This window comes from Cygnus atratus, chromosome 19 (assembly GCF_013377495.2).
Source record: "Cygnus atratus isolate AKBS03 ecotype Queensland, Australia chromosome 19, CAtr_DNAZoo_HiC_assembly, whole genome shotgun sequence".
Lineage (NCBI taxonomy): Eukaryota > Metazoa > Chordata > Aves > Anseriformes > Anatidae > Cygnus > Cygnus atratus.
The window spans coordinates 2,779,032-2,805,088 of NC_066380.1; the positions used below are offsets into that span (position 1 = coordinate 2,779,032).

Sequence of the window (26,057 nt, forward strand, 5' to 3'; positions counted from 1 at the left end):
CCACAATACAAATATATACACACACACGTTTTATATATATGTGTATATATGTGTGTGTGTGTATATATATGTAAAAATCAGGTGGTTATTCTCATTTTTTTTTCCAGTTTAACTAGCAAAAAAAGATGGCTTAACTATTCATGACCATGTTCCAAGGGATAAGCCTGGGAACAGCCAGCCCAGTCCCTGCAGATTGTCACAGGTGGCACAATTTTGGATAAAGGCCAGCTGGAAGCGATAACCAAACGCAGAGCACGTGCTGTGGCTGGCTGCGGATGTGGGGATTTTACCCCACCTGGGGTGTCAGAAAGCAATCCTAAATCCTGGGGCCACCCGGGGTCCCTGGAGCACCGTGGGCACCCCAGAGCATGTGCAGCTCGGCCCTCCTGCGGCTTCTGTGGGAGAGGAAATGCCCTGCTATTGCTCCCAGTGTTAGGGAATAAACTTAGAAAAATGTAGCTTTCTAAAGGAAATATTTGTGCTTTGACACGGACACAAAAGGCCCTGGGAACACAGAAACAGGCGAGAGCCGGGTGGGTGCGGTATTTCAGGTTTACTGGCAAACGACCCCGTTGCATGTTACACGTCCACTAACAGCTTCATCCTCTAAATATGGACTAAATCCATATATCATGCATTAAAGCAAAACCAAGTATTCAAACAAATGTTAGGATATATTTATCTCCTGTTAACCCCCTTTTTACTTCAGCTTATATAAACATGTTTTTATTTCCCGAGTGAGGGACCTGTCATCTCTCAAGGTCAGCTCGTGCATGGGTTTTTATCAGCCATGGCAGATAAAAATCACTTCTTTCCCTCTCTGAGACCTAATTTTGTGACATGTTCTTCTGGGATGCACTGTAGACAGCCAACTGGAGATGTTTTTGTACAATTATTGTGAAGATGCTTCACATTTCTGTAAAGACAAAATAAAATAAAAGAGCTGCATGCAGCAACAATAGAAACTGCTGTCCTGCCTGGTGGTTTCAGATTATTATTTAAGACATTCTAGAAAAATACTGCAAAAATTAAAATATATTTGCTACTATAGGGAAAGACACAAATGCTGAAGATAATTTGAGGATTAACAAACATGTACAAAGGAGAAATTCAGCGAAGCCATCAAGTCACTCTGTTGTAAACTCTTCCTGGTCAAGGAGGAAAGCAGGACTGCAGCTCCCTGTCAAAATTATATCTTAACTGTTGTCTTTAAACAAAAGTTGGTGAAATGGCTTCCAGTACAGCTGCATTGTGACGGTTTGGAACCAGCAGAGGAGCCGGTGCCCGGAGTTGTTTCCACCAGCACCAAGCAGCCCAGGCTGCTCTGGAATGCCGCTGAGCAATCCCACGGGGGTGGTGTCCTGGGGGTGCCCACTTTGTTCCCCGTTGTTCCAGCTGGGAAGCAACAGAAGCCAGGCAGAGCTGCGTTTTGAAGGACTCCAGATCACGCAGAAGCTTCAAACTTCATTGCTTCTGCCCTTTCCAGCAGGGGGTGGGAGCTCTCCCGAGCACCGCGCTCCTCGGCCTGCCCGGAGCTCTCGTCTCAGCAATTCCTCGTCTCGCTTCACATCCCACAGCAACAGGCACAGAAGGAGAAGAGGAGGAAACAATACCGCCAAGTAACCAAAATTAATTTTAAAACTTTGCCATAGTTGAGAAAAATTAGTTTTAACACTGAAAACTTCTTTCAGACAAGAAAAATCTAGAGCACTAAAATATACATTAGAAAGAAAAAATAATGGTAATATTATCAAGAAGCAAAAAGCAAACTAAAACCATGAAAGATATTTCACTTTAGTGTAAATTCAGTTTTAATAGAGTTATTCCCTGAAAGACATACATCCAAAGGAAATAAGTTCTCTCTTCAGTAAGATTTTTCATGTAATGCTGTGGTAATTCTAGGGTTTTTCTAAGCTTCACACTATTCTTTCGGGGGCTCATTTGAATTTAACAAATGCTGTATATTGAATTTTTAATCATCCCTGCTGCATACATCACTTTAAGAAGCTTTCCCCAGAGTTTTTGTCCCCCCATTATAATAAATGTTATTTCTGAACAAGTTCAGAGAATTTATTAGACATTACTGTATAAGCCAGTATTTCAGCACCAAGATGTAATTTGAAAGTTGATTTATTTTAGAACAAACAAGGGACATTCTCTGAATTGTGATCCAAAGAAAACAGCAAAATTTCAGATGCGGCACGTGCAAGGTACTCACATTTTATTACATGTACTTTCCTCTTGCAACTCACAAAATCCAAGTCCCATTCTTCTCGCTGCACTTCTCGTATATTTGCCCTGAGAGTTTGCCTGAGATACGGCCTGCATGTCATGTGCTTCTGTCAGAAAGCAAGTCGAGACTCACTGTTTTCATCTCGGCGTTTCTGAAGCCCACGACAGAGGCGGATTAAATTGGGATTAAATTGCCTTCATGTTGTGAGCGCTGACAGCTGCCTGTGGAGACCCTCGTAGGATCTGTCACATCCACGCTCCTGGGTGCTGCAAGAAGGTATTAGAACTAAAGCCAGGACCAGAATCGCCATCCACAGAAAATTTAGGTCTCATAACAAATAGGTAACACAAAAAAAAATTAAAGGTGAGATGAATTCAACTTTTTTCTCCCATTTTTAATACTCATTCTTCATAAATATATATATGTATGATTCAACAAAACATCTGATTGATGGAGGCGAGAATAAGAATTCAGTTCTTTTGGCTTTAATGTACTGAAAGATGCATTTTTTTAAGACATCTAAAAAAATATACTCGTCAACCACAGGAATAATCTCAAATTATTTCAAAGCGTCCTGAAGAGCGTTATATAAAAGTTTTCAGGAGCACACACACAAAACACCTCCCCCACAAAACAGCTCACAGATTTCTCAGTTCTGCACGTGTAACACAGCAGTAAAATGGGTACGAAATCAGTCCCTGTCCCCCCACCCAAAACCCTCTTTGCACCTCACTGTCGAGTGGTGTCCTTTGAGTGCCCCAGAACAGCAGCTTCATCTCAGCTCCTGGAGTTCAGCTACTGCCTGCCGCCTTGCCCACTAAATCCCCTGCAGACATTTAGTGACACTTAGTGCCATTCAGTACCTGGCAGCTTCTCCCCACCAGCGCCTTTTTTCAATCACACTGGGAGACCCCAACCACCCACGTCTCGCTGACCTGCTAAAAAATGAATGTAAAACTCTAAATAACAGAGGTGCTTAATTAGGTGAGCGTAGCAATGAATAGCAGCTTCATACATAGCCATAATGAGAGATTGGTTATACTAATTTAAGACGGAGGAAATAAGAGCCCAGGTGTGATCCTGTTGTCAGGAAGCATGCTGGATACCCAACCCCAAGGGCAGCAGGTTCGGAGTGAAGACGCCGCATCTTGTTCGCTGGGTTTGTTTAAGGGGTGCTGGTAGGGGATTGCTGAGTGTTTTGTACTGCCACTTGTGTCAGAGGTGAATGGAAAATTCAGGTCCTGAGAACTCATTCACGTTTCTCTGCCCTTCCTCTCTTCCCCAAAGCAGTGGTGGCAGTAGTGACAACTCCCAAGGGAGGAGCGGTTTGGGTACTCCTATCTCCCTAGTGTAACAGGGAGGAAAGGCAGGTTTATTTTTCTGTGTGTGCAACCGTCCTAACAATACAGCATAGCGCTGAACCATATGAAGGTTTTCAAGACGAGTAAATATTTTCAAAGCTTGGATTGTTCTTGCTTGAACCAGGGAGCATGATGAAGATGAGACACAGACACATTAACCACAAAAGCAAAACAGTACCCATAAATAAATACACAGCACACTGAAGTATGAAAGTTTGAGAAAAAGAAATTGCACTTAAAGCACTTTAAAGATGTACATTCTTGTATTTATTATAAAGAAACAAGTAAGAAATTGAGAGAGGTCAAAAGACAGATCCACATTGATGCTGCTCGGTGCTGATTACCTAGCTCAGAGGCAATGCAGCAAGGGAGCTGCAGCCCCCCCTTCCATGGAGCGCTACAGAAGTCTCTGAAGATTCAGGGAAACAAGCCCCTTGCTTTCAGAAAGCTATTGCAATTTATTTCCCTTCTCCTGTCAGGAGGCAGAAGCTGGTACCGCAGCTGCATCCCAGCTCCCGTCCTCCCCTCCTACCAAAGCTCCTGGGAAAGAGTTCAGTCATTTAAAGTTTCAGTCATTTAAAGTGAAGCATTACGAGTGATTTCACTGGAAACAATGAGAAACCCTATATATTCAGAATTTGGTAAACTTGACATAAAAAACGCTAACAAAGATAGTCATGGTCCTGCACTCACATTTTACCCCAGCCTGACACTGAACACATTTGACATTTACAGCCACAGATTGTGCAAAATGTTTTTAAGTCTATGAATTATTCTCCCTTCTACAAAGCACGGCCTGTTTGCCTACACAAAGCTACGGGTTCCCTACATTGCTCTGCACACACACCCACGAAGTCAAGGTTATATCCTTCGCAAACAAGCTTCCTGCCTTTCGGACTGAATTAATGCACCACGTTCCTTACCAAGCTATTAAGGATTATCACTTTTTGGTAACTATGCTCTGCAGACTACGTATGTGTCAGACAATTCAATCTCTTCTCTCCTTCCCCTGTGATCCTCGGAACTAGACGCTGCCTACAGATGAAGCGCTCCCAGCTCCTCTCCCTCTCCAAGCAGATGTTGCCTCCTGTTGCTCCCAGTAGTAAACGAAACCACACTGCACCAGGGAGAGTAAGGACATGACCTAGCACAACGAGACCCAGGACACTGGAGGTGCCACAACCTTTTTGTAGACCAGTCCTTTCTACGAGCAGCAAGATTTCAGTCTGCATGAAGACTAAAAAAAAATCATGTTAAATTTTTTTTTGAAAAACTACAAGAACTATTTTTGTATGAAAAAAAGTCTGTTACAGAAAATTATTTCTACATTGGAAAAATTATACCTTTGAGAATGAAAACTTGATTTTTGTGCAACCAATCTAGACGCATTATGATGCTTAAATCGCCAGCTTATTCAGGCAATCTGCCTATAAAAATCACAAGCAAGCTAACACCAAGAAGTCTGGCAAAATACATTCCCTTGGTGCTTCTAAAGTTCTGGCACTACCTGAATACTGAAGAGATCAAAGAAAACCTACCAGCCAGATTCAAGAGCCTGAGGACTGATGAAATAAAAACATAAAAAACTACTAAATAAATTTCCAATTTTCCGAAAGCCTTTTGGTCAAATCCTTGCACATTTCAATCAAGGTCAGGAGAATGAAGCTCTTGTTTATGACAAGTTATTGGAGCTACTTGCAGGTGAAGCTTTCTAAGAGCGTAACTAAGCACAGAATAGCACATCTTTAAAGCGTGTTAGTTCTTTGACGGGATGAAGTGCCACAACAACAAAGGTACACATGAAATAAAAAGGAAATCAGTTAATGATTTTTATTAAATTTCAGTGCTTTCATAAAATAAATATGGTATATAATATCAAACAGTGAGAAATAAAGCACAAGCATGAAAAGCATGGTAACAAAAGTTACACACACAATGGTGTTTAATACTTAGCACTTTAGAAACCATAAAGCCTTTAATTATTTACAAGCAGCAAACTATCTAACATAATTTACAAAGTTGCAGCAGCCTAGTCAAGAAGTACTGGACAGGGAAAAAATGGAGAGACCGCAATGGAAGACCTTCACTTTGCTCTATCTAGTTAGTTAGCACTTTATTACGTACCCTATTTTCTCTTTATGTACATAACTCGTTGCAACTTCCATTACTCTCTAGGTTTAATAATTACACTGTATTGTACTTTAGAGCTCAGTTCATCTCTAGGATTGGTGTAGTGCCTTCCGCACCGAACAGGTATTTTCAAGTAACACTTCAAATAAAAGTAAACATGTGCAAACCAAAGTTACGAACCTCCATGACCCTCAGGTAGCAGTGTCCAACTGGATGGAGCAGCCGCACGTTAGCAGATTAAGTTATGAAACAGCTACAGAAAGCTACTCAGAAGTCCAGCCCGGGCAAAAAATGGAAATGGGAATTTGTCTTTTTAAATGGAACTGAACTGCAAATATACCCTGTTACCACAGACAAAAATTTAATCTGCTGAAACACAAAGATCTTTAAGGTCATAACTCAAGATTTAATATTTCAACATGAAAAGAAATCCAAGCCATTCGACTTATTTGGGCTTTTGAAACAAATGCAAATGTCTCTGTTTAAAAATTGCTTTTAAATGAGAAAAACAAATCAATAATATATTAATATATCACCCAAAATAAAAAACATACACACTCTTCATTTTAGAGCATGCTGCTCATTCAGAAGAAAGACAGGACAAAGAAAGTAGAATTACATTTCATGATGTAATAAAAACATTAAAATTTGTGATCATTAAGTGCACCATCGTACAGGATTAGCGTGCTCAGAGTGGAAATGTTCTATACCTACCAGAATCCATTTTTATTAAAGCAAACAAATCTTTAGGACACTACCTGAAACTGAAATCGGTAACAACTGTGCTCCATTCAGCTTGCCTCAAGTTTCAGTCAGGCATGTTCCAGCCAGTAGCACCTGTATGCCTCTTCATGATTGTATTCCAGAAATCTTTAAATTTGCAAACGATTTTTTTTATTTTTTTTATTTCTAAAAAAAGACTGGCTTTTGCAATCCTTGCAATGCTTATCCTAAACAGATACTGCAAGTAAAACTGTTCTGAGCAGCACAAGTTGGGGCTTTTTTCAGAAATCTGAGAGCTGGACTTACGTTGGCAGTAGATACAGTACAACAATTTGATGTATTAAACAGTTCCTCAAAAGGGTCTGAAAGGAAGATTTCCCTAAAGACTGTTTAAAAAACCAAACCAAACCCAAAACACTTCACCCAAGATCTGTTCAATCTTCTACTGAAGTTCAGAGCTTGCCAACTTTAAGAATGACAGGAAGGAGGAGGGAATGAGTCGGAGAGGAAACAGAACTAAATTCCCAATTTGTACCGATGAAAAGCTTCAAGTAAAAGGAAATCCACTTGTTAAAGATCTTGCTACATGCACAGTCCCTCATCAGTTGAAAGCCACAGTAGTTAGCATTGGGTGTAACAGCAGATTCATCATTTGTAAAAAACACCGACAATGTTCCTTCATTCTTAATAACTTGCATCCATGGTTTCTGTTTAGAAGCTTCTTAAAAAACGTTTATGGTTCTGCACATTTCATACCAAACTGTAGGGAAATGTCTTCATTTGCTGCAATCCCACTCAGCAATCTTCTCCCCAAGAACTCAGTGTCATTTACGAGTCTGAGTCTTCTTTGGCACTGCAGGTCGCTTGGCTTGCCACAAGTGGTTATGAATAGTAAGAGCATCCACACTGACAGACATGGTTTTGGCTGGAATTACATTAAACTGTTTTCTATCTGAACTGTATTTATAAAGTTTGTCAATCATTTTCTTGGTGATGCTCTTTGGCCCTGTTCCAGTCAGCTTGTAGATTTCTTCAGTGTCAGGATAGTAGCAATAAAGTGCTCTGAACTGGCAGCCAGCATCACGGAACAAAATTATGTAGTGGTTGGCATCGCATTTTTCAAGTTCCTGCATTAAAAATAAATAAGCAAACATACAAACAAGATTGTTCAGTGAAAAATCTCACCTTATGCCCAGCTTTCAGCATTCACATATAGATAAATAAGTGTTAAAGTTTTTTTGAAACGCTAGACAGTTACTGACAACATTTCTCATTTCACAGGTACGTTTTGGGAAATGGTATTCACTGCAGTGCATCAGTAGGATTACGAAGTGAGTACTGCGGACAAAATTTACTGTGAGCGCATTGATGATTTTATATTTTATTGCTTACCTCTAATATTGAGTTCTTATGTGGCTCATTCACTTTTCCAGCAAGACAGCAATGAGATATAGCATTGTGAATAATCGGTTTGTTTGATTTGCTGCTGGGTTCCTTAAATAACTTTGGACCTAAAGGAAGATAGATCAGTAAACTTTTTGCCCAACGCTTATGATTTTCATTCATCAGAGGTGTAAAACAAGTAACCGTTTTTCTCCATTAACTTACTTTTAGATATTAAACAGAACAAATTAGGCGTGACAACTTCCCAAAAGTAACAAATCACACCAAATATATCAGAACTTTTTATGAGCTGCTATTCGTAACAAACACTCAAATAGTCACCTGTGTATTCTGCCACTGAAGCAATGGAAGATGCCGTTGAAGCGTTCTCCCAGTCTCTTTCTGTGTTTCTGCTAGGATTTCTGCTCAGTATTGGTAAGGACTCCATTGATTCAACTCTGTCGGGGAGTAACAGGGAAAATAATTATGATATGCCAAGTTCCAACCCCCGTCAAATCTTGAATAAATTGTCACTAGCCCTTAATGAACAGAATATTGTCCCTCCTCCTCCCCAGAATTGTCAGACTGTCCCTGCCAGATTATAGAGGCAAAATTCTATTATTCTTTTAGGGAAAAGCAAAACAAAATGTCAAGTTTGTACAGACCATCAAACTTGGCAGCCACATAAAACAGAACATGAATTCACCTAATTATTGTTGTGCCTCTATGATGGCAAACTGAAGTAAACAACACTGAATCCCAACACTATTTCGTAACAGAGGCTTAACCTTCATTTATTTATTTTCAAATATCTTTACCTCTGAGATGGTGTGCCACCAGAATGTACACTTTCAGGTTCGGTTGTTGCTGCTGAGGCCAAAGAAAGACTGGAACCAGACTGAGCACTGCTTAAATTATCAGCTGCAAAACAGAAGATAAAATGTGAAACACATTTTATTAAAGCAGATTTGCAGACTCATTGAGAACAAACAACTCAAAATTCTTACGGGTGGAAGAGCACTTTGTCCCTGAATCACTGTAAGATTCTTCACGATGGACTGACTTTGGCCTGGGCTTCTTGGGCTTTGATTTGGGCTTTCCAAGTCCCTGCTCCTCCAAGATTTGTTGCTGTTTTTTCCTTAGATACTCTTGCTTGATCAGTTCTCTACGAGCTTTCTCTTCTTCCTTGCGTATTCGGTCCTCCTCAGCTTTGCGACTGAAAAACAAACACAATGTTTAACATATAAAAATTTCCCTCATCTTAAAGAGGAGATGTAGTATCCCTTTCCACATGTTATTACCGAGCTTCATCTCTTTTTTGCTCAACTTCAGCCTCCAGCTGCTGTTTCCGAATCCGAGCCTCCTCAGCTTTGCGCTGCTGTTTTAGAAGGAACGCTGCACGTTTTTTTGCCAACTCATCTTCTGCTTTCTGTTCGTCCTGCAAGATTCATAAGGATAGAAAGCTTTAAAGAATACAAGAAAACACATTGAACTGGACATCACAAAATTGCTGAGGATTCCAGAAAGATTTTTAGGAAAACATAAGCTAATGATTTTAGAAATCCTTAGTTTTACAATTGACAAACGTAAGAAAACCACCTTGAATCTTTTAGTGCTTAGGAGAACTTTGGCATGAAGCTTTCCTTTAACTCCATGAGAAGAAGAGAAAATATGGTCTCAACTTACTCTGACTTGCTTTAATTTTGCTTACCCAGCACAACACCTCATTAAACTGCGAAGTATCACGGAACTACAAAGCTGCCTAGGACGGAGCATAAATAAACCCAGCATAAATGCTAACCTTTAAGTCATTCAATATGAATCATACTATACAAAATCAGAAGTCAAATTCACTGAGGTTGACACTGCCTACCTGGACTCTTTTGAACCAGAAATTTAGAAAGAAATGTCATGTCAGCACATCGTAGATATTTACAGTAATCATTGCTAAGCACAAATAAAGACACTAAATGTTTTGATACTGGTGCTGGACTAGAACAAGTGGCATTTAAAAAACATCCAACCCAACAACATAAGAAATACCACCAGACTCTAAAAACAAAAGCTAAACAAGCCAGAGTTGGGTGTGAAATGAGATAGATTACTTCAATTTAACACATTTTTATCACGAGATCTACACACCGCCATCACAAGACAAAAACGAAAACTGCATGAAAGACAACAATTTCTTCCAACAGTGCCTTTGAGCATCTGATTTGTTGCTTGTATCTACAGTCATACAACTAAGTTACCCGCCCGTTAGAGCCCTTGATTTTTTAGGCTGCTAGCCCACTCAAAAACCAGAGAAGCTCAGTTGCAAATGAACAAAAACCCTAATTCAGATGCTCAGCTCCCTGATAAGCTTTAAAACCTGTTCAGCAAGGTCTGATTAGAAACCTGCCCATGCTCTGTCAGAATTTTTTCTTTCGGTTGATGCAGGTTCACAGAATGCTCGGATTTCAAAATGGTAAATTCTTCTCATTACATTCTGTGATTTTTTTGTGCTGAGTATTTACAAAATGTTTGCATGTTTGTCTGTGTATGTTTGTCTGTTACTCACATAGAAAAAACTAAAGGGAAAGAAGAAAAGCAAGGTTAGCCCTGGTTCCTAGTGAAGTTAACAGTAGATTGCTCTCAATTTCAGGAGACTGATTTCATAGATTGTCAATTTTTTTTTCCTCTGCAAGCAATTCTTTTCAAATGCATTTTTTTTTAAATGATAGTATTGCAACCAAAACACATTCAGAAGATGCAAGAGTGAACTGGGAAAAAAATTCTAATGCTGGACAAACGTGTACAAATAACAAAACATACAAAGGTAACGTATTTACCTTGAAGAAAAATCCCACACCAGACTTCTGATCACCTTCACTAATTATATCTGTAGAGCTATCCTGGTTCTCAAGTTCTCCTTCATCTGGAGCTTTTAAGTCAGACAAATCTACTTCAATGAGATTAGCCTTGCTTCTCAGTGGCTCATCCACTGGGACATTTTCTTTTCCTGAGCCATCAGAAGAATTCAACCCTGTTTCTTTGAAGCTGTTATTCACCTCCTTGCTCATTTCCGAAATGATATTTTCATCTTTGGAGGTGGAGAGAACAAGTGCCCGTTGATTACTCTCATCGTGAAGTCTATAGGTATCAAAGAAACACTTTTCTTGAGAAACACTTCCCTGATCAGGACTATTTTCCAAGCTTATTTCTGTTGGCGTCTTTGACAAGCTATTGGATGGGAACGGTCTTAAATGCGGTAAGGTTTCTAGACTTTGTGTTGGAGTCTTAACACGTGCTGAATTTTGTTGTCTCTCTTTAGGGACTTTCAAATCAGATGGTCTTCCCGATCGAGGACTCCTTCCTTGACCAAATCGAGGTGGTTTACGAAGATTGTTCATTCCAGTTGGTGAGAGGGGCTCAACAAAATGAATCGATGGTTTTACCTTTTGGTCCTGAGTGTTACTTCTGGTTCCTGGTGATGGCACTGTTGGAGATTTCATAAGTAGTTCCTGTTGCTGAGAAATCTTTAATATAGCCTGCTGAAGTGTGCTGATTGTTTCATTTAGTTTTTCAATAGAAAGATCACATTCATTAATATCTACTTCTGTAACGCTGTCTTCTAGGAGGGCAGCAGAAATAATTTTACTTTTTTCCAATTCATGTATAGCAGCAGAGTCTTTAGGTTTATGTTGCTCAACAAAAGCTATGCTTTCTTGCATTTTCACTTTTGCCACTTCTTGAGCATCGTTCAGCATTTCTTCTCTCTCCTCCTCCTTCACAAAAAAATCCTCAGACTTGGAACCCAAAGAGACTTCATCCAAATCTTCACCATTGTGCCGAGGATATTCTTTTGGAAAATGCTCTGGTTTAAGTGGTTGTGGAACATCAGGAGATTTCCCTTTTTTAACAACATGCAAGAAAGCTGCCTTGCCCAATTTTAGTCGCTGCCTTGCTGATAAGGCTTCCATCTTCTTCTTCTGAGCTTCTATTGCTCTCCGTTTCTCTTCCAACTGCATATGAAGCTGCACCAATTCAGAAGCTAAAAGATTAACATTATCTTTATTTTGCCTGTTGGGGCTTTGCTCTCGCTTCTGTTTCCACGTGGTCAGTGGTGCTGGACAGCTTTCTGACCCGTCCGGCGTGGTCTTTTGTGAACTACTTGTGCTGGACTTCGTTTCGTAGCTATTAAGCCTCTGAAGCTTTCGTTCTGCGAAATTGGTCATTCGGACACTCCCACTAGCCATTGACACACTGCTAACTTGAGAAATTGTACTCAAACATGGGCTGGAACGTCCACTTGCATCATCCTTATCTTCATGTTCTTTTACCTTCATATCTTCCTGCAATTTTGCAGATTCTTCCTCGCCTATGTATTTAGCGACTATAGGATGGTCATCTATGACCACCAAGTCCTGTTCAGTGTCTTCTATGTCTAAGAGATCTGAATCAGAGTCCTGTCTCACCATAGTCCACGTAGTATCTGGAACATGTGAATTAAGACTTTTCACGTAACTTACGTTTACTTTACTTGCTATATCATCATCAGATTTAGCAGCATGAAGAAAAAATCCTCCAGTAGGTTGATCCTGAACAGAAGGATCCAAACTGCTACTAGCCAAAGGTCTGGAAGCTTCTAACCCTGCCTCCACCAGTGCTACTGAGTCTGCAGTACCAGAGTCTGCAACTGAAGTGAAATCCGAACTAGAAATTGGAGTAAAAGTCCTACTGAGATCATGGTCACCATGACTGCTGCTTGTTTTCTTGCGGATCAAAGGCAAGTGTCCCTCATTTAATCTCTTTGTTATAAAACTCCTTTGTTTCCCCTCCCCACATTCATCCTCTTTATTGATTATCTGCTTTTCCTTTGCTGGTTTTAGAACTGCAGGCATTAAGGGCTCCAAGTAAAAACTGTCTGGTTTGCTTTCTAAAGTCTCGCTATTTATTTTTGGAGACCACGCTGTCGCAACTATGCTGGGTACCCTGGCTGACGCATTCTGCAATTCAAGATCACCACGGTTTGGCCTTTCTTCAGACTTGATTATTGCAATAAGCTCTTCGTCTTCATCCTCAATTTCAACATTGTTCAGCAAGCTCTTCCCATTAGTTTTCATTGATGGAGGATGGGGCTGGTTTTTGGGAGTTACATTAACAATATTTGAAGCAAGACTGTCTTTGCTGATTGATCTAGCCAGACTAATGCTATCACCAGATCCAGGGTCCACATCAGTACTGGCAGAATGATGAAGAGCAAATGGTGTTGGCTGAGACAGAGGCCTAGAAAAGAGAATAACATGATGCTTATGCACAAGAAGTTACAAATTATTGAATTAAGGACTGTAATAAACGCAGCTAAAATTTTTGCTCCACTTAAAATATCTAACCAGCAGAAAAAGTGACCAGCAATGGTAAATAGCAACTTCAGATACTTAAATTTTTAACAGTGCTTAATGAAAATCATGTTTAAAGTATTTTCAGTTCAAAACCTAAATTCAGACATCTGTGAAAATGGAGATTTAAAAAAAAAAAAAAAAACAAGTCTAAATCCAGGATGTGATACCGTATTACTACAATGAAATTGTCACAGGATGAAGTATCCTTCCATTAAACAGTATTGTAATGCTTAAAAGCACCCATTACCTGGGTTTCTTCTCCGGCCATGCAAGAACTGAACCTCGTGGCTGCCCATCAACACGGGTCAGAGAATTAGAACGATGTCGATGACCTGAAACATTTTTGAACAGTTAATGTTTTAGAAACTGTCTTTCAAATAGGAGTTTCATTTTCTTTTATAGCAAACATAACACATTGTTCCACCAAGAGATGGCAGCAGAAAACAGATTTGCTGGAATATTCAAAGAAAATAAAAGCCTAATACAATGAAAAGTGACACTGAATGTGTGTGCATATATACACACACACCCCTATATATACATTTTTATACACATACACAACCTTTGGGTTTCCAAGCGTAGAAGTGTTTAATTTGCTAAAATTCAAATCATTTGAAAACACAGAGAAAGAACCAACACAGAAAATAAATCACAAATTATAACCGTGTCTGTATAAATAATACCAAAAATAAATTTTATTCTCTTTATTTAGAAATATCTTTTTTCATTCGTTACTATATTGACAGGAATGCTAATTGTCTGTTGAAATGTAAATTCAAGGTAGACTTACCAGGGCTGTCTTCTCCCTGTAAAGATTTTTGTTGTTTTTGTCTCAAAGGGAGCAGTGGATGGGAAGGGCTAAAGGCAGGGCTTCCTCCTTTGCCACTAATTCAGAAAAACAACAACTTGTTAGTACAAGAATTTTTTTCTATAACAAGAGAAGAAAGCAATACAGTAGGGGAAGATACACTGGTAACAGGTAACCCTTTTCCTCCTCTAAAACACAAGAACATATAATTAACTCTAACGTTAAAGAAGTTACCTAAAGAGAAATAAAGGTTTTCACATGTAACAACATAAAAATAAACTATTACTTGAAATCAAAGTGTTTTTATATTTTTAAATAGTGACTTTAATGTACTGTTACACAAGTTACGTTTTAGAGACAAAGTAAAGGCTGAATTAACTTTCTAGTTCCCCTCAAACTTAGTTCAGCTGAAAAGCTTTGTCATTGACCTGCTTGTATATTAGATCACAGTGTTTGTTTGTTTGTTTTTCATACCACCACTTAGAGAATATGGTCAGTAAAGATGAGATGCTCAGACAATTTTCACATTTCATGTTTTCTTCAAAACAGAAATAAGAATTTCTTCTATAACACAACGGTGACATTTAGTGGTGAGGTTTAGTGGAATTTGCCAAAGATTGAACATAACAGTGCCAAGTATTTCTTTGAGCTTGAGAATATTTTACAAATTGAGTGAATTCACATTATGTGCAGAAAATTTGTAGCAAAATCTGAACATTTAGCAGCTAAAATTCCTATGTTACTCAAATGGAAGCATAAATTAGAAGATTAATCTCAACAACATGAAAACAAACTTACAGGTAGTCAGGTTCTTCAGGGTGCAGGTAGTATCTGCTGCAAGCTTCAGAGCCTGTCTGAGCTGTGGGATGCAAGTCTGCTGGAGTTGTACTAGCAGGGCTAGCCATGAAACTTCGCTTGGTTGCATTGGAAATAGGAACAGGTGGACGACTGCTCTTCTGCTGCAACACTGTTTTAACTGTGCATATATTTATAACATTAACGCAACTTCTACTAACCATTGAAATAACAAAACAGAAAAGGAAGTTTTCAGGTTGCAGTACATTCGAGTGAAAACTTTAGAACACAAAACTAAAATGAATCCTGAAATAATAACCTGCATTTAAAATATGTATCTTACAATGACCTTAATGAAAAGGAAGTAAATAATTAGTGGGTTTAGAGAAAAAATTCTATCTATTCTGCCTACCTCATTCCAAAATTTAGAACTCAAACCACAAGTGGATCTAGGACTAATCCTGCTTCCATTTTTACTGCTTTCAAAGAACCCCCAGCCAGCAGAAAGCTCAAGTAGAAACAAAACTATAAAGGAAACAACTCTGTGCAACAGTTTCATTATAATGTAAATATTTTTAAATAACATGCTAATATTTATGAAACATTAAAAACTTACCATCTTTTATTTCCTGAATATCTCTCGGTTGTACAAAGTCTGGTTTGACATTCTCAAACCACCAGAAGAGTTCCGCAATGAATACCATGACGTTAGGCTAGAAAAAAAGAAAAAAGTACACGTCACAATAACAAAATACATGCTAATGACTTACCTGTGTTTTATTTAAAAGTATATCCCTTATTATGTTTCTTACCTTTAAAACCAAAGGAGCGTACAACATGTCCTCCAATGTGAGATAAAAGCATTTGTTTAGATACTCATTTGAGAATTCTCTCAAAAGTTGAATATTATATAGGCTGTCTGCAATTGACGTTACCTCCTTCAAACAAATATCTAGAAAGGTGAGAAAGAATAGTTTTGACACTACCCCAGAGAATTAACCCCCCATCCACCATTAACAGAAATACTGTGTACAGGAACTTCAGAATGCTTATATACCATTCAATATTTATTGGCTAGCAGTGACATCTCTACCTTTTAAGTACCAGAGGGGTAGGAAAAGGAGGGAGGGGAAGAAAAGCACGACACATTATTAATTTTGCATTCATTTTAGAATCCATATATAATTCTATCACAGCCACAGAAAAGGTAAACAGGCTACAGAATATAAACATAATAACAAACTAAAAAATAAAAACAGATTTGTAAATAATACAAGGTTACTCCTAGGATTTACAGTTCTGGTTCTTTCTAAACCATTCGGCATCTCTGCAAGACTCAACATATCTAAGAATTTAAAAAATAATACAAAATATTGACTTGCAGAATTTAAATAGAACAAGGACATTGAATTATTACGAAAATATTTTCTGGGGAAGAGATTATGTTCAATGTGCTGAAGAGTGACAATTACTGAAGAGCAGTAGAACCTATTTTCAATTCTAGACCAGAAATCAAAAAGGTGTTTGTTTTTTAATACATTGATTTTGTACAGATCTCATACGTAACCTGACTAATTTGGTATAGATCACCACCTAGCAGATGTGCTGCTTTTTTATTTGATAATGCATTTCTAGTTCAACTTTCAAAGACTTCAGAATATTTATTTATTTAAAAAACCTTTATTACATACCATCCAGTTTCATCTGCTCTGGACAATAATAGTGTATCACAGCTAAAAGAGCAGCACCATCGCTACCATCCTTCATCAAGTCTTCAAGCAAAGGAAAGTAAGGTAATTGCCTGCTTGAAAGATGGTCTCTTCGGTAACGCACCTAAAAAAGAAAACTAGTGATCATGTGATGCCTAGGAAAGCAGGAATTCTTGTTAAGTACTGTAAACTCTTTATGGTGGATCCTTTACAGCATTTTGCTTTATCTAAGTCAAAAACAGCGTACAAGGTTATATTATACTCTTCTCTCAATGGAAGCCAATTCAGAAGAAGGCGGTGCTTCCTCTTTAAACATTCTCCTCATATCTGGAAGCAATCCGTGCTGCTGAATTCTTAGCTTCATACACACATTTTAATTTATTACAAGCAATTTCAGTCAAAACCCTTCCACACAGATGCATGAATGCAGCAGATCCAAAGAAAGAGACACAGATAACTACATGTAAACACTTAAAGCTTTGGGGAAAAGAAATTAAGATGAGCTAGCGATTTCTCACGTGTTACCCACATTCAGACTTGCCATCGTCCACAGAGAGCAAAGTTTTCTTGGAGAGATGCAGAATATCTGGCAAGCCAGTACAAAATACTAATGTGTAAAGCAGAAAACCATGGCTTTTTCCAAGAATGCTCTGCAAGAAGAGCTTTTAAAAATCAATGGCAAAACTCTCCTCGATTTCACTCTAAATCGACATCAAACTCTTTGGCCATGCAGCCCCTGCCCCTCACACAGCTTTGAGCGTACCTGATGAGTATCTAAAGCCAACCAGCTAAGGAACAAATCTTGCACTGCTTCTTGCAATTTTTGCAAGAAGAGTTTTACTGTTGATATTTAACAAAGAATCTACGTGCTAGACTAGAAGGCTGTATCCAAGTCCCAGCAGCAAAATGATGCGGCAAGCAAAAGAACAATACACTGCATAGCTTGCAGAAATGGCTTCCAGTGTTGGAAAACACTCCTTTTACACTGTAGGGCATTAACATCACTTAACATCTACTATGCTACATAGCTGTATGTTGCGCCAGTACGGTAGCCAATATAGAGTGTGTTTTTAATGATCAGAAGGAATTTTGATTTTACCAATGGTATTATACACTTTCCAAGACAACCTGGGAGAGCTCTCTGTACACACACACACACACTCATTCATATGCGTCAATTGAGGATGGCACAGGCTGAGAAAAATTCTATTTGAAAGAATGAAGGTCACTTATAATCAGAGTAATAAGAACCTGTTTCATTTATTTACTTTCCACGTACATAAACATGTTATGTTAAGTTTCCCTGGCAAGTATCTCCAAAAGCTATGTCTACATGCTAATGCTCTTTTTCCTCTCCTTTTACCAGGTGCAAATTATCTTTTTCCCCAGCCTAGAGCACTCCACAAATATGTAATGGAATGTGAATCATACTGTACCACACGAGCATATTCCACTGGTTCCAGCATGCAGTGCGATATGGCATGCATCAGATCAGGCTTACGCAAAAAGAAATAGTGAGATACACGATGGCGGTTATTCAAACACGAAACAAATCAAATGCATTAGCAACATCCATTATGCACTGGAAAAGCTGTCATTAAGTCTGATAAAATAAGTACGCACACTAAGGTGATCTGGTTAGCTTAAAAGGTTCATTATTTATCCACTTAGTCGAAGTAAGCAAATTAAAAGACAAACTTCAGAAACTTCTTTTTAAATGTCAGTTGCTCCTGTATTTGAAGTAGAAACATATTTCCTTCCCAATAGGTTTAAATGGAATTTAAACCAACCACAGTCAATACCGAGAAATAAAATCTAAAATCTGTAAGTACCTCTTCTTTATTTAAGCTTTGGTGAAAACACACAATATCAAGGTGTTTTTTTTCCATTTAATTATTTTTTGCCCTACTAAATTCTCTTAACCATTCAGTCTGTTACAATGACAATTCTAAATCATTCTGTATATTCTGAGGTTTGAGATTTATTTATTAAATAAATGGCATCTGTATGCATTGAAGTACAAAAACAGGTGCTACTGAACCAAAAAGAGATAACTATATATGCTAAGAAAAAAAAAATCACAAAAGAAAGAAAAAATAGGGGAGAGGTGGCACAGCGTAAGAACTACTAAGGAGACTGCAAAATCATCAGTAAACCAGGATAATCTAAGGGGTACTAAACTAGCAGAAAGATGACTTCTATTTATTCCTTCCTTTACCACCAGCTTGCTCAATGGTATCGTGCAAGTCAATTCCATTCCTGTAGCTATTTCTTCTACTCTCACCCAGTTGTCTCTCTGAACAAAACATAATCCATGAAACTTAGAACTGCTATCAAATGTAGGCCTCCAATACAGACGTGATCTTTGGGCACACACAAACCTAAGTGCTAAGCACTAGGGCAACACTTCATTACACTGTCATGAGTCATTAAATGAGGCTGGAAGACAGGGCTCTGGTGCAGGTTTAATCAGCCAGCAGGTCCCCACTCACACTTCCTTTATTTCAGATATTTAAAAGTTTTTACTGTGGGCCATAGATTCAGTTCAAACAAGTACTAGATTGTGAGCCAGAAGGGCGAGACTGAGCTCTCTGGGGAAAGGCAGAGACTGTGGGATAGGTGACTGCCAGATCACGCCTGCCTTTTCCAACAGTGCTGCTCTTTGGAATTTGCAACTGAGACAACAGCTCTCATCTTCCCAGGCAGAAAAGCACCAAATCCAGCAAGCGGAGGAGAAAAGGTATCAAGGAAATGCACCGGAAGAAAAAAGAATCTCTGCAAGTTCAAACAAACCCAGGAAGCTCAGCCAAAAGCAAGCAGGTTTGTATACTATAACATCAATCGCACTATATACATATATATATATTTTAAACTTTCATTTTCACACTTCATCAAAAAGAAAATATTTTGTTTTGATATGTAGAACGTTACTTCTGTTTTTCCTCCCATTATGCCAGCTTCAGTTTCCTTACTTCGCCATACAATTCCACGGGCTGTAGTAATGGGCCCAAACTGGTTTGTCAAATCTTCTAACCTCATCCCAATGAATAACGGTGTTCTGGTTTGGACAGATTTACCTGCCATGGGAGTGCAAGAGCACTACAAAATGAACTAATGCAAACATCTGCGTATCTTAACTATAGATTCAAAGATCAAGCAACCATTTAAACTGACCAGCTTTGATATCACCTTAGTGCTGTGATCAATTACCTACTTGCGATAAAAATAGTAAATACAGACATTTCCACCATTGTTAATTTCCTAGTTTTTGGCTTGTATTTCATATTCGTCACTCCTGCACCATGGAAATAATTCTGAAGTGCTGTAAAGTGATTATGCTATATGCTGTACAGTATGCAAAAGTCAGGTTATGAAAATTAAGCCTGATGAGCCAAAAGCTGACACAGAGGGTTTAAGTTTCCCTTTTTTTTTTTTTTTTTTTTTAAAGACTGAATAAGAAGCATTGTAAATGGAAGCAAACAATCTGAAGAAATTTTAAAAAGCCATGATTTTGTGGATGACAACTGGTGTAAAAGTAGTTCACTTACAGGTACTAATTTCCAATACCATTTGGAAGGAGACTGCTCAGGAAGCAAGGAAAGGAATGTAGGAATAGGAAAGGAACATCAGCAATGCAAGTTATAAGCAGCAGTACTTAAATGCACTTCAGCAATAAACACTTCCATATTTTAGAGGGGCTGTAGTCTAGAAGCTTAATTTTAAAATATTAAAATGAGACCCAAAAGTCAATAGAAGGTTAAAGGGATCCTCCAGACCATACAGCAACTTGTAAATTAAACAGCTCTTAAGTCCCTTATCATTGAAGGATATGATTTTATATAAAGTACATAAACTTTGACACCGACATGAAAGTTAAATAATTGTGCCTTGTTCACATGTTAAAATTTATCCTCTTTGCACAGCAATGCCAACAAGAGGGAAGAGCACAGCAGAGCTTTTCTAAAGGCTCTATTAAATCATAAATCGGGAGCATGGATAGCTGGTGTATATTACATTTTAGAAAAATATTATTTTACATTCTCCAGAAATGAAAGTGTTCTGTGTTTTTGCAGTGTTAGTGCATTGTGATATAACTTCAAGAGAAAAGGGGGGGGGGGGGGGGGAGGGAAGATCACAAACACACACCTATAACAGCTGAATGCTAGGAGTATGCTTACTAGATAGAACTTGAATAAGCCCTCTGAATTTACATTAGACAATAAATTCATGTAAAACGAATATGCCCCAAAAGCTTTCAAAATATATGCTATATATTTTGTGCTTTGAAAGCTAAGCGAAGTTTTCTAAAAACATTAAACTGAAGCAAGTTATTTTAGTCGAACTAAAACTTAAAAGAAAATCAAAAGATACTACAGGGACTGAAAGGTAAGGAAGGGCTCTGGTGGTACACACGGAACAGACTGCATGCACAAAATCTCAGGTTTTCCAAGGACTGGATGCCTCATGTTTTCTGACAAAGAAAATGCTGACACGTTTATATTTAAATCCATTAATCACTAATACAAAAAATTATGACTGAAGATAAATTTGTTTTACCTTTTGATGCCCTGGACTTTCCATTAATTGCTGTTTTAACTTAATCTCTTTCTCTGTTATTTCTCTCATTTTAAGGTTCACCTAAAAGGGCACAGCATAGAAAGGATATATTAAGACACATTTTAATATGATTCCACAAGTTGTTTTTTTCCATCCTCTCCTCAATTTAGTGGTCAATCCATTCTGAAAATACAGAAAGCTTATAGAATAATTTATTACAAGTCAATAAGGGAATCTTCTATGTGTTTTCTCTTTCAGTGGTGAAAGTTTCTCATGGACATACAAATCTGCTTCTGAATTCAAATAGATCTCCTTGAATCACAAGGATATTTAGACCAATATAAGACTTACAGGCACACAAGCAGTATCAGAGACATCAGCAGCATTAGTTTTCAAGACCAACTACCTTATTAACAGTAGCTGTAATAGCTTTCCCTCTAAGATTGGCAAAGCTTAGGTTAAAAAAAAGTATAAACGTATAAAATCGATAAAAATATAAATGGGTGAATGAACTTAGCTTATTATGTATCTCATTAATACATAATAGATAACTTTTCTACTGGATACCTAAGAAAACAAATATTTTCAGAACTATTTGATAAAAAAAAAAAGTGCATAATTTGTAAAATTATCGAAGGAAAACCTGGGTTTGCAAAGGATACATTCTCTTTAGAATGCAGCTCTGTTGTCATTCAAAAGGTTTCCACAAACTTAACTTTTACCTTTGAAAAGTTTCAGGATTTCTGTTAAATAGCATTAAAGTTACTCAGAATTAATCTACCTTCTTCTTTAACAGGAAACAATGCTTTACCTAAAGAATCTCACAGCAACTTGTCTGAAAACAAAGAACCCAATTTCTGGAGTTTTCCAATTTAATTCTTAATTACCTTCTCTATTTTAAAGTTCACCTTGAAAAATTTACCAGCTCTATCATGGCAACCCTACGAAAAAGGAATTGCATTTCCCTACTAATCTGATTCTCTTTCCAATCCATATGAAAGCCTTGAGAAGCCAAACAGGAAGATGAAATTAAAATTGGTCTCATTGGTTGCAGTAATAAGGAATCAAATACCATCAATAACATCCTCCTGCTACAGATCATTACATCCAGCTACAGCCGGACTTCAGTTAACAAGTTACAAAATAATTAAAAGCAGTTCTCTTTGTCTGAAGTGGAAAAGACAACAGAAGAGCACAGGTAAGAGAGACAATCATCAGAACTTTTGGAAAAATTTGAAAATTGCCAATAAGGAACAGACACACATCTCGAAGTAAATTTTACCTTGTTAATCCAGAAAACCATTGCATCCTCCAAATCATAGGGCAGTTCTTTCGAGGCACTGAATGTAGAGAAACGCTTGACGCTAGCGACCACCTTTTCAATGCTGATCATTTCTACAGTATAGGCCATCATGAGAGCATCAATCATTGCCATATGCGAACTCTAAAGGAAGAATGCAGAAAGTATTGAAAAATGAAATTCTTTAGGAAAAAAACTTTGTATATTCTAACTGTATTTACAATGAAAAAAAATCACGAGGTTAGCGACCTAGAAATGAAAAGCTCTTCATTCCCTTAACTATTTAAAATGGTGTTAAATAAAAAGATCATTAGGTGGATTTAATTAAGCTAACCATTTTGATTGGTGCACAGCCCAGGTCAGATTCAGACACAGGTGTATCATCGCTCTCCATGACGTAAATCCCTTTTCGAGACAGAGCCTGGATCACTGACTGGTGTCCCTGCAGAGCAGCCACCTGATCCCCCTTCAGGATGAGGCTGCAGACACGACAGTACAGCTCGCTGGACAGCAGCAGCTTGATGACGGGTGGTTTAATGTGTTCTTGCTCATATTGATCTATGTAAAACGGGTCCTTCAGCTCCTCCGGGACATTGTCTGAAACAAAGAAAGTTTCAACGAGTGACATCAGTACGTGGCACCAGGTAGGGACCGAAGTAAAAAGTTCTTCCTTTTGTTCAAAAGGCAGCATATGAAAGGAGAAAATCAAGCACTGAAGATACTGAATGCAGTAGGCCTGCAGCTCCATATCACAAATGGTTTTCAATAGGTCTTTTTGCTTTATTTTGACTACGTAAAGCACACACACAGTTCAGAAAAAATCCTACACATTACCAGGTAACTTTCCTAAATAACTAGAGCCCCATTTCACAGAAGCGCTTCAATACAGACTGAGGGTCCACTGCCCTCTGTGCATCTCTAGCTGTTCCTTGGGAAAGTCCCAGCTCAATCACAACAATGCACTGTTACCTCTACCAATTACTGCATACAATTGGCATTTTAATTTTTTCCTGAATTTTAAGTTATTTACGTAGATCACAGGCTAGCAGGCTCCGTGTATCAGATTGACAAAATACGTATGCCTTCCAAGCAAAGTTTACAGCTACTTCAAGCAACATCCCCAAACAGCTGTGCACAGCAGTTAAATAACTGCAACAGTCACCAAGAGCACTTGGCTAAACATTCTCAGACCGAAAAAGAGAACAAGCCACCTATTTTTGGATTCGGTGCTAATCAACGGACAAAGATAGAAATTCTAAGGTGCCAAAGTTCATAAAAGGACCAAAGTATCTAGCACCTAAAGCATTTTTACAAATATTTGGCAAACTAAGTCTTCAATAGCTGATTGTGTTTTTGAAGACGAGAGCACTGAAGCAAATTACGGCAGATTTTCAGCCTTCAAATAAAAGCTTCTGAAGCAAAACCATTCCACTTGGATTTGGATTTAACATGAATTTTACACCAAATCTAGAACTTACATGCACTGACAAAACAGAAGGCTTCATCCTTGCACACCAGCTCCCATCCCTAATGAAGACTTACACAGCTGCTGGTGGCTGGCAGGAAAGGCAGGCACCAACAACTGATATTGCCATCACTCGAAATAGCTGTAACGCGTCTCAGATCCACCCGCTGCCTTCCGAAGCACTGTCAGTGCTAAAGGCTGACACACTACGACACAAGGCAAATGCCAACAGGCCGTGGCAGTCCGAGGTGGAAGGAAAAGTTCTTGCAAGCGATACTACCTTGGTATCAGCGGAAGGGTATAAAACAAGTTAAAATTAGGTAAATCCCGAAATAAACACTTCTACTCATATTCAATAATCAGAATGGAAGCTATGGAACTTATAATAGCCCAGCTGTGAGTACAGCAGTCTTCACCTCCAGGAAACATACTTGCCAGCCTCGAGTGCGTTGTTTTAATAGAAGGCAGACATTTCATTATTTGCAGACATGAATTTGGATCCTATGTCATCCAATCACTGTGAAGGTCTTCCGCTGAAGTCACCTCAGTAGTTCATTTCAGTAAGTACATCTACAGTTAGAAGAATTACTAATTTGGCAACTTTTTGACTTTCAGCTCATTTCCAGCATAAATTAATTTCTCCGTTGAACACACTCCCACCCAAAGCATATCTTTGAACGGCAAAACAAGCCACGCAGTATTGGTATGCTGCGGAGCACTTGGTGTTCATAAAGATGAGAAACTGAGACAGAACGCTACCAATTACGTGAGCTAGAAGTAACCTCACTTAAATAAAACTGTGTAGTAAACCAGTGTTGTCGTAACAGCCCTACACAGTTTTATTTAAGTGAGGTTACTCATACAATACTGCCCCTATTTTGCAAAACTGAAAGCTTTCTGAAGTTTATTAAAAAGAACATTTTTCCCTTAAGGGACACTGAATGCTGCACTATACAGACTATATATCGAAGACGGCAGGAAATACAATAAAACCTCACAGGCACCACATAAGCAGTATTTGTTACCAAGGCTGTCCATTTTTCAGTGAAATAGGTAGTAAATGCAACTATTTTTAATCTCCTTAACATTAGTCAACCTGACCTAAAAATCAAAGGCTGTTGAAAGGTAATTCCATTTAACGGCCGCTGCCAATTCCAGAAGGAGAAAAGGAGCTTCCATTTCTAATGACTGGGGAAGGATCCACAGCTCAAAATGTAAAGCAGCTCGTATTATTCAACATTTTAGCTTCATTACAAGCAGACACACCTTTAGCAATCTAAGACATATTGCTTTTCAGTAAAATTATTTGTAAAAGGGAATAATAGAATAACAGCTCACAGAAAACCTATGATGAAGTACGTTCTGGTAAGAGTATTAGCATCACTCCAAGTTTTAAAGGATTAAAAAAATAAAAAATTGAAACCTATGCACGTTCAAAATGCCTGAAATGCGCAGTACTTGTTCGCCATGGTGGTTTTGGTAGGAAGGTGTGCCCCCAGCTCCTCGGAGCACCTCGAGCATGGGAATTGAGGTGACAGCCTGAAGCTGCTGCCTGGAGCTGTGTGCCCAGTCGCTGCCGGCCCAGGAATCCCATCCCTGCACCGAGGCCCAGCAGCTCAGCTACCTGGGCACCAAGGCATGAGCAGCAAATGGCTCACCTCAGCTTTTCTGCAGGTTCCTCCTCCACAAGGCAGGTGGTTGTTTTATGGACTACAACAAAATAAATCACTATTTCCATTGCAGCAGCAAACGGAGGTGTTATTGGTCGGTATTCCGATTGTGGTAGCGTAATTCCACGTTTGCCAATAGTACAAACAGATTATATTTATCTTTTTCCTACTGTGGCATTTAGTTACACTGCTGTTCAGGAAGAACTGTGGGTGCAGTCTTTGACATAATGCAAAATCCAGACCACATCCATCTATAAAAGGTGTCAGCGGCACACATCTGCACGTTGATTTACATAGTATGCTGCCCTCTCATGTAGAGCTGACAGTTTTCAGTTTAGGCTAACTTGATTTACCGTAGCACCAAGGACTCAACAATCCAGAATACGTAAAATAAAATTCAGAAAAATAGTAGAAAGACAAAAATTAGGATTTGCACAATTCAAAAAGGCTTTTAAAAAGTCAGAAGAGCACAATATACAACAGTCCCTGTCTAACTTGCATCATAAAAACTGCTGCCAAGACTTCTCCCTCAAGACATT

At 38.5% G+C, this 26,057-nt stretch overlaps 1 protein-coding gene and 1 long non-coding RNA gene across 2 annotated transcripts in view; both read right to left on the minus strand.

Moving 5' to 3' along the window:
- Positions 1-2,397: 2,397 nt before the first annotated feature.
- On the minus strand, positions 2,398-4,936 carry LOC118252337 (uncharacterized). Its single transcript, XR_004780111.1, has 3 exons — positions 4,518-4,936; positions 3,097-3,171; positions 2,398-2,499 (listed from the first exon to the last, which is right to left on the minus strand). It is a non-coding gene; the product is annotated as an uncharacterized LOC118252337 (long non-coding RNA).
- Positions 4,937-5,311: 375 nt separating this feature from the next.
- The window catches only part of CAMSAP1 (calmodulin regulated spectrin associated protein 1), a 28,837-nt gene continuing 8,091 nt past the window's right edge, over positions 5,312-26,057 (minus strand). The window contains exons 3-18 of the mRNA XM_035555548.2: positions 22,718-22,980; positions 22,366-22,527; positions 21,084-21,164; positions 16,509-16,650; positions 15,630-15,769; positions 15,434-15,530; positions 14,821-14,998; positions 14,005-14,099; positions 13,462-13,546; positions 10,662-13,098; positions 9,132-9,268; positions 8,838-9,046; positions 8,649-8,751; positions 8,173-8,288; positions 7,840-7,958; positions 5,312-7,574 (exon numbers count right to left, since the gene is read on the minus strand). Of these exons, the coding sequence (XP_035411441.1) occupies positions 7,272-7,574; positions 7,840-7,958; positions 8,173-8,288; positions 8,649-8,751; positions 8,838-9,046; positions 9,132-9,268; positions 10,662-13,098; positions 13,462-13,546; positions 14,005-14,099; positions 14,821-14,998; positions 15,434-15,530; positions 15,630-15,769; positions 16,509-16,650; positions 21,084-21,164; positions 22,366-22,527; positions 22,718-22,980 (4,667 nt within the window). The 3' untranslated portion in view covers positions 5,312-7,271. The remainder of the gene's footprint in view (positions 7,575-7,839; positions 7,959-8,172; positions 8,289-8,648; positions 8,752-8,837; positions 9,047-9,131; positions 9,269-10,661; positions 13,099-13,461; positions 13,547-14,004; positions 14,100-14,820; positions 14,999-15,433; positions 15,531-15,629; positions 15,770-16,508; positions 16,651-21,083; positions 21,165-22,365; positions 22,528-22,717; positions 22,981-26,057) is intronic.